The 23,159-nt window shown below is 42.3% G+C and overlaps 1 protein-coding gene across 1 annotated transcript in view; it reads left to right on the top strand.

The window, feature by feature from the left end:
* Positions 1-572: 572 nt before the first annotated feature.
* The window catches only part of ZDHHC17 (zinc finger DHHC-type palmitoyltransferase 17), a 78,717-nt gene continuing 56,130 nt past the window's right edge, over positions 573-23,159 (top strand). Inside the window, exons 1-3 of the mRNA XM_040343959.1 lie at positions 573-764; positions 17,267-17,373; positions 20,756-20,878. Of these exons, the coding sequence (XP_040199893.1) occupies positions 702-764; positions 17,267-17,373; positions 20,756-20,878 (293 nt within the window). The 5' untranslated portion in view covers positions 573-701. The remainder of the gene's footprint in view (positions 765-17,266; positions 17,374-20,755; positions 20,879-23,159) is intronic.

The raw sequence follows: 23,159 nt of genomic DNA, 5'->3' as shown, positions 1-23,159 counted from the left end.
TAAGGATGAGCTCCGGAGCCCGCCAGGAAGTCGGCACCCACGCTGCGCTAATCACAGCCAGGCAGACATTTCCCGATCTCTGCAGCCGAGCATCGGGAAATGTCTGCCTGGCTGTGATTAGCGCAGCGCGGGTGCCGACTTCCTGGCGGGATCCACAAGTGTTCTATGCGAACACGCCGGAGCTCATCCTTAGTAGAGAGTTGAAGGTAGAGAAGAGTTGATGGGGACGGGATGATAATACAGAGGGATTGAAATTTTGAGGTGCGTTATATTATAGCTCATATACTCAATGCTATGAACCTCAATGCATGGAAATGATCTGCTATTGTGTGGCCCTCTGGAAGCGCCATGTTGGGGACCTCTCTAATTTCCACAAATGTCACATATGATGTTCTGCCAAGTCTTGTCCTATCCCAGGAAAGTGGCCTTCCATCCTCCATTAGTAATGGCAGCTGTGAGGCACATCGGTGAACGGTTTCACCAAACTTTTTGTCTATTTTCTGCATAAAGTTGGTGAATTGATGTGTGTGTCACCCTCAGGTCACTGTGTACAGCCCAGGCTGCTCTAGTAATGAATGGGAGGATAGTTCAGGCTTCATTCAGACATGTGAGCCGAGCTCAGCACCATCCTGCCCTGTGTGTGTCAGCCTCTCCCTCTGGCTCCTCATTACCCAGCATGCAGTGGGGGATTTAACACCAAGATGGCTGACACTATGGAGGAGTATGAGAAAGACGCTAGCTGCGTCCCGATCCTGCACCCGGAGGTGAGTTGTCTGTCATCGGCGGGCCGGGCACCGAGGTGGCGGGGTGCTGGAAGTCGGGGACAGGGGCCCCCAATAATGGACGGACTGGAGGCGGGGGGCGGTGTGTCCGCTGCTATAGAAGATGCTCAGGGAGGTGCAGGGGAGCATCGCGGCCTGTGTGTATCCCGGGGACACCGGGCATGTTATCAGCCAGTCCCGGGTCACCATAGCTGGCCTCCCATCACTGCATGATCGGGGGTTGTCACTGACTCCCCCGGATGTGTCATGTCCGAACCCCGGGGTCACCGATCTGCCTGACAGCCAGGGGACAGAGACAGGTGTAATCAGAGCATTGTGGTCCCATAGAAGGTGCTGATCACCCCCATCCCATCATGTCCCATCAGCTGACCATCTGTCCCCTCAGAGGAGGGAGAACCAGGAGCACTGTAAATACCGGACAGCTGGGAATGGACTCTGGAGGCCTGAGCATGATCATAGATCTGATTGTATTCTGGAATCTTGTATACATAGATCTGATTGTATACACATTGGAGATCTGTGAGTGTATTCGGGAATCTTGTATACAGTCTGATCTGGATGATGTATACTTAGATCTGATTGTATACACAGCCGAGATCTGTGAGTGTATTCTGGAATCTTGTATACAGTCTGATCTGGATCATATATACATAGATCTGATTGTATACACATTGGAGATGTGTGAGTGTATTCGGGAATCTTGTATACAGTCTGATCTGGATGATGTATACTTAGATCTGATTGTATACACAGCCGAGATCTGTGAGTGTATTCTGGAATCTTGTATACAGTCTGATCTGGATCATATATACATAGATCTGATTGTATACACATTGGAGATGTGTGAGTGTATTCGGGAATCTTGTATACAGTCTGATCTGGATGATGTATACTGTATGTTTGTGTGATAGAGATTATATATATATATGATTGTAGACACACTGGACATCTGAATTCTGTGTACAGGCTAATCTGGATGAAATCTATTTATTTCCATAGATCTGATTGTACACACACAGTGGAGATCTGTGATTGGACTCTGGAGTCCTGGGTACAGTCTGACCTGTCTGCTGACAGCTGATCTATAGATATGGCTGTCCGGGGTCCAAGGTCCCATGCTGCCTATCCATTCTTCAATTTTTGTTATGCTTAATTCTTCTTTATGAAAAACAAAACTGTCACAAGTAAACGTGCCTGGGCCTACGTGTGTTCAGCCCAATTTTTACATGACCTGACCCCTGGAGAAAAGGGGCCACAGGAGGTTAAAGGGATTGTAAACCTCAGACATGAAATATGAACAAAGCATATCGCTCCATAGTGTGTGCTTGTCTCAGTTAAGTGCACAGAGAGTCATTTTTGTCTGCTGCTTTGTTACTCTGCTATCAGCATAATTCACTTCTGACAAGTTTTCTTGACACCAAGAGAAAAAAGGTGACAGGGGAGGGAACTCCAGCAGACTGACATCCTCATCTATCTTCCTGTGTGGGGGTGTCTCTTCTCTCCAATCAGCTCTTAGTTAGAATGCTCCTCACTAAGCTCTGCAGAGTGTAACTTCACCCTTTTTTCTAAACTCTGACAAGCTTTAAAGGCTAAGTTCACCTTCCTTTTCTTTCTAAATTCCAGCTCCCCTATGTACCATTAATGTATCTATTTTTGAAAAATAGAACCGCTTTCCATTAATCCTACACGGGCTTACCTAACTCTTCCCATGGTTGTTTAAACACACTGCTCGATTACTTCCTGGTCATGACACAGGAAGGAGTTGACCAGCTGATCTCATTAGCACACACCCTGCATCATTCACGCACAGCTGGTTAACTCCTTCCTGTGTCATGACCTAAAGTCTGACCAGGAAGTAAGGCAGAACTAATCAAGCAGTGTTTTTGAACAGTTATGAAGAGAGTTGGGTAAGCCTGTGTAGAATTAATAAAAAAATGTTTTTATTTTTGCAAAATAAGTACATTAATGATATATTGGTACATAGGGATTTTTTTTTTAACTTGGCCTTTAAAATTCAACACTTTGAAAGGATGTAGCGAAGACTGCAGTTATACAGGTACAACCTATGTAGGAGGATTTGTTTAATCTCTGTGTATAAGCTGAAGCCAGTCTCTTCACTGGATACATGTAAGGGTTTACAACCACTTTAAATGCTCGGTGCTGTTTTTCAAAATGTTGCTCAGGGTTTGTTCCCGCTCTCCTGCACAATCCAGCTTCCTGTGTGAGTAGTGACTTCTGTTTTTCCATAACGTGATACTTAAGGATTACTTTTTTTTCTTTTTTACGGTAAAAAGAAGATATTATACTTGCCTGCTCTGTGTAACTACATTGCATAGAAAGGTCCCTTTCCTCCTCTTTGGCACTCCCCTGCCTGCGCTGTCGTCTTCTCCCTCCTCCACGTAACTTCCTAACAAGTCGGCACTAAGGAGGCACCCATGCCCGAGCTCCTGAGCCAGACTGTGTGCATCCAAAGACACACACAGCACTGGAAATTAACACCCCACTACTTCCTGACAGGAGTTTGACTGACAGCAGTAGGAGCCTATGACTTCTCTGTCTCATTTGAGACCAGGAAGTGGAGGAGCAGTGCTGCAGCCAGGACGGCCCTGAAGGGGGTGACAGGTAAGTGTTTAGGGAGCCAGGGTCTTGGAGAGATAGTGGAGTGTTTTTCACCTCAAAGCAGAGAATGCATTAAGGTAAAAAACAAACAAAAAAATGTAGACTTAAAACTACTTTAACATTATTAAAGGGACATTCTATGTACGGCAGCTCATCATGGATGTAGAAGCACATGCAGAGATCTGAGGGTCCCATTGTAGTGTGGACAGGGCATGTAGAAAATAAAGCACAGGTATCCACTAAGGTTTAGCTCCGGCGTGTCCGCAAACCCCAGGTGCAGAGCCCGCTAGGAAGTCGGCGCTGCGCTAATCACAGGCAGTGAGACATTGTCCCGATGCGCGGCTACAGAGATGGGGAAATGTCTCGCTGCCTGTGATCAGCGCAGTGCCGACTTCCTGGCGCGCTCTGCACGTGGGGTTTGCGGACACGCCGGAGCTCATCCTTAGTCTCCACACAAGTGTGAATGAGCCCTAAGGGCTGGTTCCCACCAGAGCCTTTGTGCTAGGCAGCGCCACACAATATCAAGGGAAATAACATTGGTGGCAATTAGTGTTGTTCACACCTATGCGCTGCGTTGCCTTGCACTGTGGTAAAATGTTGCACGCATCATTTTTTGCACAACAAATCGCTGTAGCAATGCTATGCAGCGCCTCCCACTGCAATGGAACATGACCAAATGTGATTGCACAATACAAATAAAGTTTAATAAGAAAAATGTGTTTCCCCTTTCTTCACCATCTTATAATGTAAGTGAGCACTTTACCATTAGACCCCTTTCACACTGAGGAGTTTTTTTAGGCAGTATAGCGCCTAAATACCGCCTGGAAAACTCCTGCCCTGCAGTCTCAGTGTGAAAGCCTGTGGGCTTCGTTCTGAGGTAAGTATTTCATAATGAGCTAGTGTGTGCAGCACACTAGTTCATTATGCATTGCAGTTTTTTTTTTTGTGTGCTGGTTTACTTCCGCTTTAACCAAGCCATATAGTCCTATGAGCTCAAGGATACACCAAGGGATGCATTTCACCTTCCAAAGGATCTGAGCATATGAAGTCTCCCATGGTTTGGCCATCTGGCGAGTCTTTATTTCTCCCACACGAGTGAAGGTGAAGCACGGCTCATGAAGAGCACCTGTTATCACAGACTTTTTCTTTGGCGCTTGGTTCCTTTTTGAGGAGTTTTCTTCATTTCATTTTGTATTTGTGTGGTTATTGTTTATGCACTAAATAACTAAGTTATATTTATATAAAAAAAAAAACTAAAAACTGCTCTGTGTATGGGCACCTTCAAACTCCTGTGTTTTCCTATGCCCAGAGAGCGGCAGGTGGCCCATGCAGCATATGTAAACGCTGATATTCCTTGGCACCTAGCACAATGCTGATGCTTTTTTTGCATACAACCACACACATTTGAATAGAGCCATCAAATGAAATGACCTGATAAGTGTGCTAAGAAGTTTAGAATATAACAAGCCCCTAGGTTGCTTTATTGCTGGTTTAAACCATATTTGTGTTTTATGTATTGAGAGTGGTGCACTGCGGGTCAGCGCTGCCCAGTGCACTCCTATGCATGTGGTGTGAATGGACCCTAAAGCCCCTTTCACACTTATACGACTTGTCCCACGATTGGGACTGCAAAGTAGCATGACAAGTCGCCCCCCCCCCCCCCCATGATTTCTATTTACAACCATTCATATAAGTACGACTTGAGTTGGTTAAACTTTTATGTGAGTTACACAGGCATTCCCTGAAATTGCGGTAAAATCGCGCGACTTTGAAGTCCTCAGTAGTGTGAAGGAGACCTAAATGACACCAGAATAAATGTGCGGGGTTGATTTCATTTTCTAATCTCGCACCTAGGGTGGGTCTGATGATTTCTGTGACCTGTGTGTGGAAACGTTTGGTTGTAAATCCAAGGTGTGCTGGTCACTATATACTTATCTGTGTAGTTGAATGCTTGTTGTTGTTGATCTCTTTTGTAGCTGTCTCTTTCTGAACCAGCAGGGTATGTAGATTTAAGGGGCAGATGTCTTCTTTGTTATAGTTGTTGCTATTGATTTCAAGTAAACCTGTCCTATTCAGGAATACGAACACCCATGCTTAAGAGCAAACACCATAAGGCACCCCCCCCCCCCCCGCTTCCCTAATAACCCTCTTTACAAAAAACAACCGCTATTGATTACAGATGCACCTCCTCCCTGACCACTCGCCACAATGCAGGGCTTTAGCATGTTTTGCACGTATGTTTTATTTTGCCAACATTGTGAACTGTAAACCTCTCGCAAACCGAATATGAGATGGTGGAACACAACATTAAAAAGAACTAAAGGCAAGCTTTTTTTGGAGAGAATAAGGGGTGGTGGTATAACACCTATTAGTGTCTGTGGATTTTTTTTTTCTGTGACACCCCCCCTCATTGGGTAAATTTCCTTTCATCTCCTGCCCCATAACCAAAACAGGAAGTTAGAGGGAATCCTTGGTTTTCGCCAGAACGAGTGTCCCCATTGGATCATAAAGCAAATGATTCTGAATGGCTGCACTTCAAAAATCCTCTTTATTGAAGTTTCATGTGACAGGTGGAGCAGGGGACAAAGAGGTAGGCGCGTTTTGCGCAAATGTTAGCGCTTGGGTAACAACTAAGCACTAACATGCACAAAATGCGTCTACCTCTTTGTCCCCTGCTCCATCTGTTATCTGTTAAGAGGATTTTTGGGAGTGCAGACGTCCGGAATCATTTGCTTTGTGACACACATCATGCAAGGTGGGCTAGCACCCGACGTGTGTGTGTGTGTATGTATTAACCAGAGACTCGCTCACCTGGAGCGGCTTTCTTTGTTTCATTGAGGACTGTCCCTATTGGATGTTTTCCCCTCTATTTCTGTTCTGGTGACAACTACACACAAATAGGGGTGTATCTCCCTAATGAAGACGATCTCTGGAAATGAATAGATTTTCGGTTCCATGCACACTTGCTTAAAAATCACAGCTTCTACAGTTTTGTGTTCTGCCTGTAGAAGCTGCTCAGTGTTATCATATGTGTCCATACACATTAGGACGATTTACAGGCATATTTCGAGCTTAGTGTATAGGCTGCATTCGAACTTCAGCATTTTGAATTGCGGGCAGATTTGCAGCGAATCTGCCTGCGATTTGAAAGCACTGATGTGTGAATGATAAATAGCGGTACTCTCATTTAAGATGCCATTCATTTAATTGACACCTCCAATCATGACGCAGGTCTTCCGCAATTGTTTCGCGATAAATGGCACTGCAGTCGCAGCAACACGCATCGCGGGGTCACGGAAAAATTCAATAGCTGCATTCGGGCGACATGCTTCCTGATTTGCAGCTCAATTTATTGCAGAAGGCCAGCGCCACGATTTGAGGTGTCGTTCAAATTAATTGCATCTTAAATGTGAGTCCCACAATTTGCCATTCACACATTAGTGATTTTCATATCGCGGGCAGATTTGCGACGAATCTGCCCGTGATTCAAAACGCTGAAGTGTGAATGCAGCCTTATGCGGGGTACACACAATGAGATTATCGGACGAATGATCGCCTGTTTTTTTTTTTTTTTTTTTTTTTGCACGCTAAGCTTAGATCGAATCTGATGAGTATACTAAAGTCACGAAAATTCACGTATGACAGAATAAATTTAAGGTGATGTCATGTGTTGTATGGCATTTGTATTGCATTTTCGAATGGCAGCTGTACTGATTAAACGAAAATCGAATGATCTGGCTAGTGCCGAAGCAACTAATCGATTATAATTTTCATGATCGATTAATCGGCCAGTAACATAATGGGGTTAAACTAAAATGAGCCCTTTATAGTACAAAAAGGCAAATGGCTACTGTAAATATTACTTTCACTGTCCCACAGTAAAAAAATAAACCCTTACAGTAGCGATTATTTGCTCTTTTTGTATTTATTTTTGTTTTTTTTAACCCCATTATGTTACTAAACATCTCAGGCCTGGGTCACACCTCTGTTTTTTGGTGCTTTTTGCAGAAACACACTACAGTTCATTTACATGTTTTCCTATGGGAAACGTTCACATCCATGATTTTTTTTTAGCTGCTGCATATTTGGAAAGGGACGAGGACTTTTTAACGCAAAACGGTGCTTTTTTTTTTTTTTGGTTCAATATACTTCAATGGAGAAGCTGCAGAAAAGCATTTAATTTGTTTTTGCGGCAATTTGTGTTTTGTAATCTGCCCAACAACAAATTGACCCAAAAAAAAATTAAAAATGCTATATCTTTTTTTTAAGGCTATTATCCAGTTAATCGATTATGAAAATAATCGTTAGTTGCAGCCTGGCATCATATGAAAAAAAAATTGTGCATGTCCGAACAAATAATATCAGATGAACTGTCCTGATTGGCTCTCAAACTCTGTACCAACAATCAAATTATCGTCCGATTGCTTCGAAATCTGTATTTCTCTTTCGTTCATTGACGGACACAATCTTGACCTTAGGGTTATATCGCCACCTTCAGGAGAGGACTAGGCAGAACATGTAAAAACAAAACCAGGGGGCGGTCCTACTGGTTATAACCCCTCACACTGCATCCAGCAGTTTTTTTTCTTCCTAGTGTAGGAGAAGGACCTGGCTTCCGGTGGGGACCATTGGTCCTGGAGATTTTTTATTTATTTTTTTTCTGCTTTTTGATTCCTGTGATCTACTATCAACAGCCAGGCTGGGTGAAAAAAAAACCTTCTGGTTTGCGTTTCTGAGCTTTCTGCCAGAAAAAGCACGAAACTCGCCTAAACTGTACAAAAATGCTCTATATGAGTGTTTTGTTTTTTTTCTACTAGGGGACCTGGCATTTTTTTTTTTTATAAGCCCAGTATGCATGGAGCCTTGGTAAGAAGAGCTGTAATATTGTAACAATTCTAGAAAATGCTGGAGGGTGTTGGTGAATAAATGTAACCATTGTTACTTTGCGATCCCAGTTTATGCAACTTTCCTCCAGAGTTCTTTAGAATGGTTACATAACTCTTCTTACTAAAGTGTATTTATTTCCTATGATCTTGGTTCCTGTAGTGGCCATAATGCCTGCAGGAGGTGGCAGATGAGGAAAGGATTCTGGCTGTGTGGATCAGCACTGTGTTTAACCCTTAAATTACTGCAATGGGGTAAAGCAGCACTGCTTGTAACATGCCCGGTGGGTAGACTTTTTCCCTGACTGTAAGCTCTTGTTTACATTACCGACCCTGAGTCTGCAGACATACAGGGACTCTCCTCATTTCATGATTGGTGTAATCCAGGGATATGCAATTAGCGGACCTCCAGCTGTTGCTGAACTACAATTCCCATGAGGCATAGCAAGACTCTGACAGCCACAAGCATGACACCCAGAGGCAGAGGCATGATGGGACTTGTAGTTTTGCAACAGCTGGAGGTCTGCTAATTGCATATCCCTGGTGTAATCGGTGGCTGACAGGCCACTGATCACCTTCTTTCATGCTGCTGTGGCCACGCTTGCTCTCCCGCCAGTGCTGCTGCTAAGTTGTTTACTTTGCTGGTGGCGAGACCAGCGTTGTCTCTAATTCCTGGTCTCATCGCCAAAGTTTTTTTCTTCAGGGTGGAGAGCGATGAGATTGGTGAACAACAACTTTGATGTTCAGGGATCTCATTCTGAGTGTAACCAAATAGAAGTGTTCATTGGCACGTCCTGAATCAGTGGCAGTCCCAGTGTTAGCTGGCACAGGAGAAAGAGATTGAGGACTCCACATCCTTGATTTATTTAAAAAAAAATTCCAGCAGAATATGGAGACATCAGGGGTTTATTTCCACTTTAAGTGTGGTAAAAAAAAATATTTTTAATATATAATAGTACAGGGCTCGACAAATCCCGGTCGCCATGGCGACTAGAAATGGGGTCCTGGTGACTTGGAAGGGGCTGGCGCCATCTGGTGGCGAGCCATTGGTATTACAAGTTATTACCACCAGATGTGTAAGCTGGCGCCATCTGGTGGTGGCCGTTGGTATTACAAGTTAAGCATTACAAGTTAAACAGCAATTCTAATGTAATTTTTCACTGCCATCTTCTTCCCTCTAATTAGAACCCCCAAACATTATATATCTTTTTTATCCCAACACCCTAGAGAATAAAATGGCGATCGTTGCAATACTTTCTGTCACGCTGTAATTGCGCAGCGGTCTTACAAGCGCAATTTTTTGGGAAAAAATTACACTTTTTTTAATGAAAAAATAAGACAACGGTAAAGTTATCCCCATTTTTTTTAATATTATGAAAGATAATGTTACGCCGAGTAAATTGATACCCAACATGTCACGCTTCAAAATTACATCCACTCGTGGAATGGCGACAAACTTTTACCCTTTAAAATCTCCATAGGCGTTTTTTAAAAAATTCTACTGGTTGCATTTTTTTAGTTACAGCGGCGGTCTAGGGCTATAATTATTGCTCTCGCTCTACCAATCGCGGCGATACCTCACATGTGTGGTTTGAACACCGTTTACATATGCGGGCGCTGCTCACGTATGTATTCGCTTCTGCTCGCAAGCTCGTCGGGACGGGGCGCGTTTTCTGGCTCCTAACTTTTTTAGCTGGCTCCTAGATTCCAAGCAAATTTGTCAACCCCTGTAAAATAGTAAAACCTTGGATTGCGAGCATAATTCGTTCCAGAAACATGCTTGTAATCCAAAGCACTTGTATATCAAAGCAAATTTCCCCATAAAAAAGAATGCAAACTCAAATGATTCATCCACAACTATTTATTCATCTTTCATTTTATAGTCCATATACAAAGTTTACAGTAATGTGATAGGTTGTGTAACCATAAAATGTCCATCCACAAATGGAAGCCTCCACAAGGGGATTAGAAGCAAAATCCAGCAGGAGCTACAGAGTATAAAAGAGAAGAGAGGCGTCGCTAAGTGTAGTAATATGGTTAAATTTAATGAAGGTACAACATTTAGCAACTCGCATGGTTGATGATTAAAAAAGTCAAATCTAAGTATGCAAGGATCCGGGGTAAAGCGATCCACATAGACCATCCTCCTCACTGCCGGCTCTCACTGATGTCAGTCTGCAATCGTGATCTGGAAGACTACCCTGCAGTAGAGCTTTCTGAAAGCCATGCTTGAACCGCTCGTGGAGCGCATTGTGGAAGGGATGACGTAAATGGCGGCGAGAAGGATTGTCTATGTGGACAGCTTTACCCCGGTTGCCTGCATACTAATATGTGCCCATTTTAATCATTAACCATGTGAGTTGCTAAATGTCCTACCTTCATTTAATGTAACCATATTGCTACACTTAGAGGCGCCTCTCTTCTCTTTTGTACTAAGTTGTGACATGACATTCTACTCTTATATCAAGTCAAAATGTATTTAAAAATGTTGCTTGTCTTGCAAACCGCTCTCAAACCAAGGTTTGTGTGTGTATGTAATATAATATTATGTATTGCTCCATTATGATGCACATGTATATACACCCCCCCCCCCTTTTTTATTTTTTTTACTGCACAAATTAAAGCCTTGTATAAAAAATAAAAATACACAGCCTGGATGCTCCTTTTCTCAGGTCCCACATTGGTGCTCCTGGCCCCTCCCTCCTGCTGGGTGCCCCCACAGCAAGCAGCTTTCTAGGGGGGCACCCAAGCATAGGTGCTCCCGAGCCACAGCTTTGTATGTCTTTTCACACACTGAGCCAATCTCCTGATTGGCTCACTGGCTGTGATTGACAGCAGCAACCATGCCAAAAAACAATCGGGAGTGCGAGTCCTTGGAGAGGCAAGGCTCTCATGGACATTGCTGTGCTGGATCGAGAGAGGTTTCAGTTAAGTATTTGGGGGGGCTGCCACACAAGGTTTTTTACTTTTAATGCATAGAATGCATGAAGGTAAAAAAACTTGTGCCTTTTTAAAATCCTTTTAAGGCCCATTCATACAAGAACACACTGTGCTGCAATGTATGTGTTTTCTTCATACATTATAGCATGTTGCAACATGGGCTCAAATTGATTGTGCTGTTTTAGTTTACACAGTGGGAAAGCATTGAAGCGCCAGTTGAGTTTTTACAGCTATTTGGGCCTCTGAGTGATTTAAAGGGGTTGTAAACCCTCAAGTTTTTTCACCTTCATTCATTCTATGCATTAAGGCGAAAGAACTTCTGCGCTGCAGCTGCCCCCCAGAGTCCCCCTTTTTCTTCTTACCTGAACCCAATCGTTCCAGCAACCAGCCCAGCAACTCCAGCTGCAGTCTTCGGTCCTCATAGGGTAGATTTATAGTTGCAGGAGCCATTGGCTCCCGCTGCTGTCAATCAAATCCAGCGACACAGGGGGCGGGGCCGAGTCCTGCAGTCTGTGTCAATGGACACAGCCGCAGGACTCGGGAGCATGCCCACATGGCTGCCCTCATGCAAAGCGTCTTTCCGTGGGGGCATCTGATGAAGAGGAGGGGTCAGGAGCGCCGCCGGGACACCCTAGAAAAGGAGGATCGGCGCCGCTTTGTGCAAAAACCCTTTGCACAGAGCAGGTAAGTACTGTATTTGCCAGCGTATAAGACGACCCCCTAATTTTCCAGCAAAAAAAATGGTTTTGGGATATACTCGCCATAAAAGATGACCCCCTTCCGACACACCTCACTGTGCCCATTGCCTACTTCACTGTGCCGATCTCCAGATCTCCATGCCTTATCCCTGTATGCAGAGTCAGTCAGATTGCAGGCGTCCATTGTTCAAAAGCCGTGCCGCCTCCTCGTCCTGTTCCGTGATAGGTGGAACACTCGGTTTCCCAGCAGAGCCTGTGTTCTGCCTATCACGGAGATCTTCTTGTCCGAGGCCGAGGATGAGAGGACATCCGTGATAGGCGGAACACCGAACACAGGCTCTGCTGGGAAACTGAGTGTTCCGCCTATAACGGAACAGGACGAGGAGGCGGCGTAGCCTTTAAACAATGGACGCCCGCAATCTGACTGACTCTGCATTGCAGGTACCGGGGTATAAGACGACCCCCAACTCTTGGGATATTTTTAAGTACAAAAGGTCGTCTTATCCCGGAAAATACAGTATAACCTTTACAATCACTTGAACCTCACTTTCTGTCCTGCTGACAATGGTTTCCCAAGACAGGAAGTGAGGGAAAATCTGCAATAACGCAGACCAAAACGAAAATCTGACCAGAGTTCTCTTCTACTAAAGATAAACTTTTTCTGGATATGCTACATACATATATAGTTAGTTTGAGTGAAAAATAGACACAAGTTCAACCAAGATGAACTATCCAAACCTCAGCGTTACACCCACTTCCTGTCAGGTAAAATGTTGGTGGCAGGACAAGAAGTGAGGTTATATCTCTCTAGAAAAGCTCTGGATGAATGAACATTTCATGATTATATATATATATATATATATATATATATATATATATATATATATATATATATATATATATATACACATACATACATACATACAGTACAGACCAAAAGTTTGGACACACCTTCTCATTCAAAGAGTTTTCTTTATTTTCATGACTATGAAAATTGTAGATTCACACTGAAGGCATCAAAACTATAAATTAACACATGTGGAATTATATATAACAAAAAAGTGTAAAACAACTGAAAATATATTTCATATTCTAGGTTCTTCAAAGTAGCCACCTTTTGCAGCAGACACATCTCTAGAACTGTTAAGAGGAGACTGTGTGAATCAGGCCTTCATGGTAGAATATCTGCTACCGTGTTTCCCCGAAAATAAGACACCGTCTTATATTTATTTTTCCTCCAGAAATCACACTATGGCTTATTTTCGGGGGACGTCTTTTTTTTTTTACCAGCAAGTATGGTACAACAGTATGGAGCCGACCTTACCGTATTTATGGGGCTGCCGACACCTCTCCGGTCACTTAGAGATACCGTGGAGCAGATAAGAAGGGCTGCACGACTTCTTTACAGCTCCTGAGCTCCGCACCAGTACAGTACGCCCATCACGTCTTGTTTTCCCGCCCGCGCCACTACGCATACGACACACCATCGCTACGTCTTATTTTCGGGGATTCGACACGCCATCGCTACGTCTTATTTTCGGGGGGATGAAATCCCGCTATGGCTTATTTTCGGAGTACGTCTTATTTTCGGGGAAACACGGTAGGAAACCACTGCTAAAGAAAAGCAACAAGCAGAAGAGACTTGTTTGGGCTAAAGAACACAAGGAATGGACATTAGACCAGTGGAAATCTGTGCTTTGGTCTGATGAGTCCAAACTTGAGATCTTTGGTTCCAACCCCCGTGTCTTTGTGCGACGCAGAAAAGGTGAACGGATGGACTCTACATGCCTGGTTCCCACTGTGAAGCATGGAGGAGGAGGTGTGATGGTGTGGGGGTGCTTTGCTGGTGACACTGTTGGGGATTTCATCAAAATTGAAGGCATACTGAACCAGCATGGCTACCACAGCATCTTGCAGCGGCATGCTATTCCATCCGGTTTGCGTTTAGTTGGACCATCATTTATTTTTCAACAGGACAATGACCCCAAACACACCTCCAGGCTGTGTAAGGGCTATTTGACCAAGAAGGAGAGTGATGGGGTGCTACCTCTTGAAGCTCATCAAGAGAATGCCAAGAGTGTGCAAAGCAGTAATCAAAGCAAAAGGTGGCTACTTTGAAGAACCTAGAATATGAAATATATTTTCAGTTGTTTCACACTTTTTTGTTATGTATAATTCCATATGTGTTAATTCATAGTTTTGATGCCTTCAGTGTAAATCTACAATTTTCATAGTCATGAAAATAATGAAAACTCTTTGAATGAGAAGGTGTGTCCAAACTTTTGCTCTGTACTGTGTATATGTATGTATAATAAATATATATATATATATATATATATATATATATATATATATATATATATATATATATATATATATATATATATATATATATATATATATATATATATATATATATATATATATATATATATATATATATTAAAAAAAAATCTAAACCACGTCTCCACAGGGAAAAGGCAAAAAGTTGCTTTCTTTGAGCTACGATTTAAATAAAAAAAAATGTTTTTGCCCGAAGTTCCGCTTTAAACGCCTGTATGTTCCATATAATATTAGGAGCGAGCCTGCATTTTGTTTCGGTGACACCGCGCATACAATATGGTACTGTGTTGGTGGAATATCCATGAAAATAAAAGCTGAATGAATCGGATCACTCGTATGAAATCAAAGTGACCCACATTCTGAAGGCACAGCTCGGGCTAATGCTTTTTGTATAAGCCCTGCTCTTTATTTTATTTCCTCTCTAATCATGTTTGTGCCTGTAAACTGTAACTGTTCATCTCTTTTCTTTTTTTCCACTCTCAAATACAAGGTTTTGCTTCCTATTTTTTTTGGGGGTTAAAGGAGAAAATACCTGGTTTATATTGTGACTAACAAAATCGAGGTCTAGGTAATACACATCCCATGTAATTAGGAAAGGTGAGAGTGATAAAAATGCTTTGTACAGCTATTCATCCAGGAAAAATGTTATCTGCAGATTCCTCATGCACACTGGACGTTAAAATAACGTTATAAAAACGCCAGTAGCTTTGCAGTGAGTTGTTCAGCTTTTTTTCAAAGTTTTTTTCAATAGCGTTTTTAGCGTTTATTAGCGTTTTTGTTGAAGAAAAACTTTTATTTTTTTCAATTGATCAAAAACGTTAAACGCTGGTGAGTGACGTTTATCAGCGTTTATCAGCGTTTATCAGCGTTTATCATCATTAAAGCGTTTTTACAGCTGAAAAACGTCTCTCAGAACCCACTAGTTTTGGGGTTTTTTTTTTACTGCTCAAAAACGCCACTGCACAAAACTGCTAACAGCCTATGTGTGCATGGACACATAGGATAACACGATGGAGAGTTTATTGACTGTAGAGAAAAAACGTCTACTGCCAAAAACGGCTGCTGTAAAAACGTCCAGTGTGCATGAGGCCTGAATGTTATGCTATTGTTAAAAAAAACAAGCCAGCACAAATCGGGGAAAAATACTGCATTATGGCCACTAGATGGATCCTAGCGGCTGGTAGAATTTCTGGACAAGCCTCTCTCACAGACTTGGCAGGCAGGAGCTAGTTACATTGATTTTTGCTTGGTAGAATAGGATTTAGCTTCACAGTGTCAGAACCTTTAAGCCATCCGCTGGCAACACTGTTTGAGTAGTTTAGACAGCCCTCAAAATTTACACTCGCCTGCTCGCAAAATGCGAGTACATTTTGAGGGCAGGCGAGTGTGGGCTGCCTGGGAGCAGGGGGGGGCGAGCAAGGAGAGGAGAGTCCCTGCTGCCGCCGCCATCTGGTCTCCCCCACACTATTGTAGACGACCTTTGCTGGGTAGGAGAGGAACCGCTGCGTTGTTCAAACTGCGGGGAACATGACAGCTTTCAATTCAATAGCTGCGTTCCCCGCTGTGCGCGTCATATACAGCCCCTCCCCCCTTGTCTGGGAAACTTTGATAGACAAATCACCCCATCGATATCAAGAATATTCATTACAGCTCAACTTACCGTAGTTGTAATTCTCACACTGTCCTGTGGTACCAATGACGCCTACTGGCAACAGTGAGAAATGCACAACTCAGTCAAGTTTAGAACAGAACCAAATATACAATCAAATCTACAGCTCAGCCAAAAACACATTTTACACTATAGCCCCATTTTTAGGAACAGGGGGCTACACAATATATTTAATGTATTTATTATTTTGTGTATTTTGCACAAATGGTAGTAGGATATATTTTATGAAGGTTTGCACACATCGTGTAAGATTTGGCAAATTTGCGCTATCCTTTTCCTCATTGTACTACATATTTTGACGCATTCGAAAGTAGGACAGCAGCTCTTTCTGTTTTTTAGTTATTTTCGTAATTTTTGATATTCAGGGGTTTGCATAGAGGGTATAGTCAATTGTTTGAGATTTGTGGTACAGTTTTCAATCTCTTTAATAAAACTGGACATGCATGGTTCAGATTTGTCTCCTTCAGCCAGTGGGCTGATAGAAAAGACAAAAACTGAACTAATTTCCCCATCCATACATTCAAGGTGGATGGAAGGGAATCTTACTCGCTGCGCTATTGTATTCTGATAGTGGGGAGAATTTTCTGCTTTCAGAATACACAGATCAGAGCTGCAGCTTTTATTTGACAGGATGGTTGAATGTAAGCCGATCTGTAGATCAACTGCAGTGCCCACACATGGATGGAAATTCAGTTGGTCCCTGGTGAACTGGCTGAATTTCAATCCATGTATGGGCAGCTTTGCATGGGCAATGCTCTTTATCTTTCTGCACAGGAGTATGCCTATGCATGGTAAAAAAAAAAGCAGTAGTAAACCACAAAAAATAAAATAAAAAGTTGGACCCCTGCAGAGTAATGTCATAATGGGCTAGTATGCACCATATACTAGCACATTATGACAGACTCCAGCGGCATGCTCTGCAGCTCCATGCTGTCACCACTGACAGGGCTTCCATCTTTACCTGGTCTTCCTTCTAGGTTTGCAAGCTCTGACTGTTTGGCTGAGCAGCAGTGCTGTTGCTCCCATGCATGCGTGTGGTGGTCACTGCCATGGCAACGCTGTCACCAGCTACTGCACACGTAAATATATCCTGTACGTTGCACATTTAGGAATATTTACTGTACCTACAGGTAAGCTTACCTATAGGTACAAATAAACAAGCAAACTTTACTACCGCTCTAACTGCAAGGACTGCTGGAACAAGTCAGTCAGGAAATGCAATAGACCCGGAACATGTACACGTTTCTGTCCTTCCCTTTTATTTTTTTTATGCTTTGTTCATATATGAATGCATTGTAATGATAAATAATATATGTTTTTTTTCTTTCATAGGAAATCAAGTCTCAGGGTCATTATAATCATGGATATAGCAGTGAATCCATGGGTCGGAAAAGTCACGTAGATGACTACAGTACATGGGATATTGTTAAAGCTACACAGTAAGTCTTTAGTGGATAACATTTTTGTGTCTGTTTTTCTTTGTTCAAGTCAAGCAGGGGGTGCTTGACTCTATTCTCTAGTTCAGGGATCCTCAAACTACGGCCCTCCAGCTGTTGTGGAACTACACATCCCATGAGGCATTGTAAAACTCCTGACATTCACAGACATGACTAGGCATGATGGGAATTGTAGTTCCTGAACAACTGGAGGGCCATAGTTTGAAGACCCATGCTCTAGTTCATCACCAAGAAAAGGTACTGGTATGCCCTGGTATATTGCCGTCTCCTTGTCTGCTAAAACATATGGACACCTATGGGATTACAAATAAAAATAAGCCGTCAACAAGTGAGCAGGGAGTGCTGGGATATCTCAATAGAAAGTCTAGCATGCTCTGAAAACCTAGAAATAGCCTATAAAAAAAGGTTTATTTGTAGATTCTATATTACTGGTGCTGTACAACCAGTCTATCCCATCCAGCCATGGTATATATCAAAAAGTCCAATCCGAAAAAATAGATACAAAGGTGTTTGCAAAAACTGATAAACATTTGCAATTGTTTAATAACACTTTTACGTTCTAATAAAGTATTGTGGAATGCTACAACCCTTGGACCTGTATGATAAATTAAAATATATACTGTATATATTTTGTATGTATAATATAGCTGTACTATAGGAAATTAAAACATTTACTACAGCAGCCCATATTAAAGGTTTATTTATAAAGGATCTATGAGAGGAAAACAAATCTATAAAACTATTTTAAAAAGTACACCCCTCACATTTTTGTAAATCTTTTATTATATCTTTTCATGTGACAACACTGAAGAAATATCACTTTTCTACAACAATGTAAATTTGCTGTCCCCTCACAATAACTCAACACACAGCTATTAATGTCTAAACCGCTGGCAACAAAAGTCAGTGCACCCCTAAGGGTCCTTTCACACTAGCGGTCCGTTAACGGACTTGTAATGAATCCCTATGGGATCGCGTCCGTTAGCGGTTGGAGCGTCCGCGTCAGTCGGGATCCGCTTTCCCGAACGGAAGAAACCCTATTTTTCTTCCGTTAGGCAGGATGGACCGGATGCAGACGGACAGACGGTCTGTCTGCATCCGGTCCCCCATAGGGGACAGCGGAGCAGAGACAGGGTGGTCCCTGCACTGTGTGCGGGGAACGCCCTATCCGCCGACAGATCCCCGCTGAGCTTTGGCGGACACACGGAGCGGACCCAGAAACGGTCCGCTCCGTGTGAAAGAACCCTAAGTGAAAATGGGGCCAATTAGCCATTTTCCCTCCCCGGTTTTGTGTGACTCATTAGTGTTACAAGGTCTCAGGTGTGAATGGGGAGCAGGTGTGTTAATTTTGATGTTGTAGCTCTCTCTCTCTCATACTTGTCACTGGAAGTTCAACATGGCACCTCATGGCAAATAACTCCTGAGATTCTGAAAAAAAAAAAAAAAATATATATATATATATATATGCACACACACACACACACGCAGTATCTCACAAATGTGAGTACACCCCTCACATTTTTATAAATATTTTAGATTGCCAAGGCCCTGAACCTGGCCAAGATCATGGATCAGACAACCTCTGGATATGACGCTGAGCACATGAACTCAACTTCTTTGTTCGCCCATGGCGAGGCCAGTTCTGAGTAGAACCCATCTCGTTAAACTGCTGTATCATCATGGCCACCATGCTGCAGCTCAGTTTCAGGGTCTTGGAAATATTCTCATAGCCTAGGGCCCTAGGCCATCTTTATTTACAGCAAAAAAAAAGTGTATGTGTATGTGTGTGTGTGTATATATATATATATATATATATATATATATATATATATCTCTCATCAAACTTTTTTTTATTTTTTTATTGACCAGTATCTGTTGTAAAAAATAAAAGCAATATAGTTTTCCTATTATTACTCTGCTCTTTCTATCTTTGGTCTTCCAAGCTTTTTGTCATTTCTAATAACCTGTGTGCCCTTGGATGCAGAAATAATGCTGTGTACAGCTCTGTCCAGCTCAGAGCACATTAAGTGAACAGAACATTGTACTACCTCTTGTTCATTCGAAAAATCACCTTTGACACCAAAGGATACAGTAAATGATTTATTTGCTAACCTTTTCATTTTCTGCTTGCCTACTGTAAATTTTAAATCATATTTGCAAATGTGTTTGAAGAGTTTTTTTTTTTTTTTCGCTGCCAGGGCCATTTTTGTGTTTTTTTCCCGCATGTTTAAAAAATTATTTTAGGCGGGAAGATTACACAAAACCCCAAATTTATATATTTTCTAAAAGCAGACACACTGGAGAATAAAATGGGGGTGTTCTTGAATCTACCACTATTTTACATTTCCCTTACAATAAAATTATTAAAAACCAGCATTTGATTATATATAATATATATATTATATATATATTATATATTGATAATATAAAAGACCCTCTGCTGTACAATCTCTCTCACCGATCCTTAGAAATCCCATCCGCTGTGTTTCCCGGGTAGAGTTCCTAGCAGTCTCACAAGCTGTGTGGTCACGTCCGCTCAAAATGGGTCACAAGGGTGCAAAACAAATTGCACTCCTGTGATCCATAGAAGAAGTACAGCCATTTTAAGGTAAGAGAAATTTTTGACTTACCAGTAAATTCCATATCTTGGGAATAAATGACACGCTCCACCCTTCCTTCCATTCCTTAGTTTACTCCCTATTGCATGCTACTAACCCGAGGCCTTACAGAGTGGGCTAGTGTTATAGGGGAGGCCCTGGAGAGAGAGGGGGGTCCCCCATCTCCATTCACCTAAAGATACACACTTATAACCCATGGTCTATAAATATTCTGCCTGTGTCCTGTACTATATTCCTCCAACTAATACTTGTGAACTCATCGCATTGAAAAACTATGTCTGTTGACTGCATGTTTCTGTTTTGTTGGTGTTCCAAGTTAAACTGAACTATAAGCATTTACGTTGGGAAAGGTTGAAAAAAAGTATGTAGTGTATGGAGTGCATGCTTGGCACTGTTTTGATCTTAGAGCAACAACTAATACTTGTGAACTCGTCGCATTGAAAAGTCCTGTGAGCAGCGCTCCCCTTTTATGCATTGCAAATGTATGATCCCTTAACCCCCTCTATGCTGCATCCAAACATCATATCATTTTGTGAAGGATAACCCAGATGATTTGAAGTGAAGCACAGGAACTTGTCTGTCTTGAGGACAAATCTGTCCCCCTTTTTTCTTCTTCCATCCCCTATTGTTTTTATTTTTTATGTAATTTTTGCACAATAAACCTAAAAACAAAAAATGTATACAGTATTTTAAGTGCCTTTTTTGTTGTTGTTTTTGTTCTTCATTTTTTTTCTTTTTCATTTAAGGTATGGAATCTATGAGCGCTGTAGAGAGCTAGTGGAAGCAGGCTATGATGTGCGACAGCCTGACAAAGAGAATGTTACTCTGCTTCACTGGGCTGCCATCAATAATAGGATAGATCTGGTGAAGTAAGTATCACATCATGAAAATGGCATCCTTGTTACTATCTCACAGCTAGGAAAGTGCCCAGGTCATGTCCACACTGAACATGGTTTGTCTGCAGACTGTATGGCGACAGCTATGTAGACATCTGACGTCTCTGTAGAATCTGCGATAAGCTATTTACAAGCAGCTAAGCTTGGAACCTGATTGACTGTAAAGGGCAGTTTTGTAAAATTATTAATATCTAGCAATTGAATGCATTAAATCTGAGATTAATTGTATGCTAGTGGCTATGTCATTAAAAGTGATTAGTGGCATAAACAGAGGAGAACAGCTGCAGCAACCAAATTATATTAATGAAATGAAGCAGCCTGGTTATAGCAAATCCACTTGAGTCAAATATTTTACATTGCGTATTAAAAACTGTATATGTTTTCATTCATTTAACTAGATTTATGCCATCTCGGCTAAGGGAAACTGGCAGTGAAAGCTTGCCGCTTCACAGCCGGATCCCTACTGCGCATGCACGCTGCGCTTTGTGAATGGTCAGGGGGAAGGAGGAGCGGGTACTTGTCAAATGTGGCAGCGGAGAGAGGGAGGAGGCAGACAAGTGGAGCTTCCCCTTTTGGGTGACCATACACTATGCAGTCTAATGCCGCAAACACACGGTCGGGAATTTCCGACAACAAAAATTTTTGATTTGAGCTTTTGGTCGGCAATTCCGACTGTGTGTAGGCTCCATCTGACTTTTTTTGTCGGATATTCCAACAACAAAAATTTGAGAGCTGGTTTTCAGTTTTTCCGACCAAGAAAAGTTCTTGTCGGAAATTCCAATCGTCTTTATGCAATTCCGATGAAAAAAAAAAAACACTCAAAATCAAATCGACACATGCTCGGAATCATTGAACTTAATTTTTCTCGGCTCGTCGTAGTGTTGTACGCCGCCGCGTTCTTGACGGTCGGAATTTTGTGTGAACGTGAATACGCAAGTTTGAGACAACAGTTCCATCGGAAAAAAATCCACGGTTTTCTTGTTGGAATTTTCCAATCGTGTGTACAATTATGCTGCGTACAATTATGCTGCGTACAATCTCCTTTTGGCTCTACCTACAACTATGTAGTACAAGTAACCTGCTTGATTTTAAATAAATTAAAGTGTTTGGTTAAGCGTGCATGTGGTAGATATAAAGAAATTGTACAGATTATATCTAATGCCTCGTACGCAAGATCAGGCTTTTGCCCGACCAAACTCGCATCGGAATTTCGCCGGAATTCCATCGGAGGAAAAGAGAACATGTTCTCTATGTAAACTCCAATGGAATGTTTTGTCCCTGTCTGCCAGTTGTGCTGCCATGCTGTTTCTTGCGTTTCCAGAGGAGATTATAAGTGGCTGTCCTGACATTCGTTGAACAGGTGTGCTCGACCTTTGTCTCCATCAGGAAGCCCACACACTCATTACATATTCAGCCCCTTTAATAAAGCAACTTCTGCTTTCTAGCCCCTGTTGTAGGTGACCTTATATAATGTACGTTATGTCTTGTATTCATTTATTACTTTACCCCTCAGTTGTGTATAAATATTTTCCCTTATGTATGTCATTTATTATAAGCAGATGTTTAAAGCCCAATTCCAGGTAAAAAAAAGTTTTCCCATGCAGTTGGGCTGTGCCCATACTGCCCGGGTCAACCGCTTGTTTTGTCCTGGGGAGAGGAGAATGCCTCATACTCGACAGATCCTCCGCTGTACCAGCAAACAGTGCACCCCCCGATCCGGCAGTGGACTGTTCCTGGTGTCAAAACCAGAGCAGGTCTATGGACTTGATGACATCAGGATCCCTAGCGTGTGGGGGTGCAGGAACTGCAAGGACTTGTCTTGTGCGGGGTGGATCAGGTAAGTATATCTTTCTTTCACCTAGACAGAAACTCACAATTGACCTTTGCAATGCGGGCATAGCCCCACTGCAAGGGTTTTTTTTTGCCCGGAGTTTAACTTCAAAGCATAACTAAAGGCAAAGCTTTCTGTGTCCCCATTGACAAGTTTTAGGCCTCTGCATTTTCCCTGGTGACTGTTATCCCTGAAAGGTAAAAAAAAATCCCAAATTTTAAGTTAGAAGTACAAGGGCAGCCATTGCTGAACTACTTCTAAAGATTCCAGAAAAACACGTTTAAAAGATGCTGTGATTTTAGTGCTTATCACTTCGGTACAAACACAATGAAAACCTCAAATTAGGTCACTGGCTCAGGCGAGGCTGCTCTCAGACACGGGCCTTCTTCAATGGGTACCTGGAAGCAACTCAGAATTTAAACA

Source organism: Rana temporaria, chromosome 3, assembly GCF_905171775.1.
Source record: "Rana temporaria chromosome 3, aRanTem1.1, whole genome shotgun sequence".
Lineage (NCBI taxonomy): Eukaryota > Metazoa > Chordata > Amphibia > Anura > Ranidae > Rana > Rana temporaria.
Note: the sequence above shows the minus strand (reverse complement) of the source record. Positions and strands in the feature narration are given on the sequence as shown.